Source organism: Anopheles darlingi, chromosome 3 (assembly GCF_943734745.1).
Source record: "Anopheles darlingi chromosome 3, idAnoDarlMG_H_01, whole genome shotgun sequence".
Classification (NCBI taxonomy): Eukaryota; Metazoa; Arthropoda; class Insecta; order Diptera; family Culicidae; genus Anopheles; species Anopheles darlingi.
Window position 1 is genome coordinate 70493468 of NC_064875.1, and position 2500 is coordinate 70495967.

At 48.6% G+C, this 2500-nt stretch overlaps 1 protein-coding gene across 1 annotated transcript in view; it reads right to left on the reverse strand.

Moving 5' to 3' along the window:
* LOC125956893 (uncharacterized) overlaps positions 1-591 on the reverse strand; it is an 847-nt gene extending 256 nt beyond the window's left edge. The window contains exons 1-2 of the mRNA XM_049689166.1: positions 414-591; positions 1-323 (exon numbers count right to left, since the gene is read on the reverse strand). The exon at positions 1-323 is cut by the window's left edge and continues 10 nt beyond it. Of these exons, the coding sequence (XP_049545123.1) occupies positions 1-323; positions 414-457 (367 nt within the window). The 5' untranslated portion in view covers positions 458-591. The remainder of the gene's footprint in view (positions 324-413) is intronic.
* Between the last annotated feature and the right edge of the window lie 1909 nt (positions 592-2500).

The following is a 2500-nucleotide window of genomic DNA, read 5'->3' on the forward strand; positions in this document are numbered from 1 at the left end:
TCATCGCCTTCAACCGATCCTTAATCTGCTTCGAGATGTTCTGGCACATTTTTAGGTTTTTAGCCGGATTGTACACGTAGCGCATCTCTTCCTCGTCAACATCGAACTGCTTCTCGATGATGCGCTCCATCATGCGGCGTATTTTGTCCGCATTAAAGAGTGGCCGCTGGTAGAGTTCCTCCTTCTCCTCGCCATTGATGTGCTGGTTGAGCTCTTCTGTGATTTCCTTAAACTTGCTCTTCCGCTTCCCGAGAGCCGCCGTCAGTGTCTCACTGAACAATGCACCGGCTTTGCTGGGAGTGCGCGCAAGCGGAGCCTTGGACCTTCCGGTTGGGACGAGCGAGATCGAAAGCAAATTACGTCGTCACTCCAGCGAGCCGTAAGTAGAGTAACTATTTCAATCCACAACTTACGTCGTGGTCGTACTGGCAATCTTCACTTTCCCCCAAACGGCCATCCTACTTCACGCGGCGGTTATGATTATGTTACTGCACGTGTTAGCCGAAGAAGCACTTGCAATGGACTAAAGCGACTAACCGAGCCACCAAGGTACACCTCCTCCTGATGGTGCCAAGTGGTTGCGCCAGCTAAAGTTTGTAAAATTGGGAACATCGTTCACCACCTGCCACTAGCAGCGGCAGCAGCAGCAGCACCTGCGAAACGGAGTAGATAGGTCACGAGGTTGATGCGCGAGTCTGTCGTTCGACACTTTCAGCAACACCCCCGGGCGCACGGCACGCCATATCAGAAGTTGGAAACTCCACCAATCCAATCCACCTAAAACAGGGATCCTGATAGTGGAAGTAGTTCGAATGGTCTGTTGCCACGTAACGCACCTCCAAGCGAAGATTGTTTACCGGAATCCGTAAACCCTGGGCACCATCGGATGGCAATACTTTTCGATGACCGCCAATGGAAATGCTGCAAATGCTGCTGGCCATAAAAAAGTGTAGCACCATCCTTCAAAGCCTATCCACAGATAGTAGAGGTGGTAACAGACCAAACGTGCCGTTGCCCCTCGCTAGCCAGGTGGTGGTGCAACTTTATGGCACAATTCACTTTGAGTTGAACTTCTTCACGTTCTTCCGACACTTCCGAAGTGCAAAAGTTTCACTGGATCCTGCCGAGTACAGCCGAACGGGAACGGTGGTAGACACTTTACCAAAAAGTTCGTTTTTTTTTTTTTATTAGTACTGCGTGCCCCCCAAACGACGCAATAGAGAAGGCTCCCCGGGGGTTTCGATTCTGATTCAGAAGCCGAAGAACCGACCACAACGACAAAGGGAAAAATATGATTTGATGGTTTATACAGGGCAGCAACACTTAAAAAGGTTCTGGCGGAGACACTACCACTGAAGGTTATTTGTCGAGGTCAGGGATTTTGCGAATCAGATTAGAATTTTTTCCAACCGTCTATGCGTCCACGCCACGCTGTACAGTACAGTACGCCACTAAATGGTTCCACGAGTCGTTTAGTTTTGTAACGATTTATCTCGCCGGCGGGGCCATGCATTCCTTTCCTAGTTGGGCTAGAGTCATGGAAGCATGAAGCGTGACTCTATGGGGGTGCATGCAAATGCAATTGCGCTCGTGGAGCCTGCACTCGTTGATGTGTGCCCCATCACTCATCAACACCCCTTATCTCGAAGCGAGTGTGATATTAACACTCACGTTCAGGCAACCGGATATCCGATCGACAACAAGCCTAGTCGGGAATCGCGGGCAAGCTTGTGGTTCGTTGGAGTTTCATTCGCCTCTAGTAGAACCCGATGGATATTAAACTGCAGCAGCAACATTATAATATGCCCCAATCGTCTCGTCAATTGCTCAAGTGAAGATGACCTGGGGGGAACTCTTGGACAGTGGCGTCTCGTTTTGTCTCGCGCGGTAATTGAAAGGTCTTCTCAAAAGTCTTGGAAGCACCGTGCGTCTGACGTCATAGAAAGAGAGAGGGGTTGGAACTGCCGTTGGTCAGCACGAGGAACCAGGTGCCACTTGCTCAAGGTGTCACGGTGGCGGTATTCAATTTCGTTCCAAAAAAGGGGACCGAATATTTATGTCATAAAGAGGGCAATAGCATAACTGACGCCGAGTAAGACCCTTTAGAAAAAGGTGCGAGTTGAAATATGGTCGACAATATATTAATCCAGTTTACGACAGACAAACGATGCGTAGTTTATAAATAATTCAAACAAATAGCTTTGGGGCGATTTCATAAACCATCACCTTTCATGTTACAAAATCAGCTGAGCGATCTGACGGTTAACATTTTTGAACGATCGAGACACGCGTCTTCGAATCGAAATTCACTTTGGGCCACGTGTGGAGCCTATGCAGGACAAAAACGGCTTGCATTCTGGAACGAGCCTCCGATATCCTCACTCGATAATTCATTCATCAAAATGTATCCTTGATGCTGTGGCGCAAAACGTTTAATCGCAGAAAGTATGAGGTTTCTATTCGTCGCTCCCATTGTGCAAGCGTGGCTAAAACGACAAGA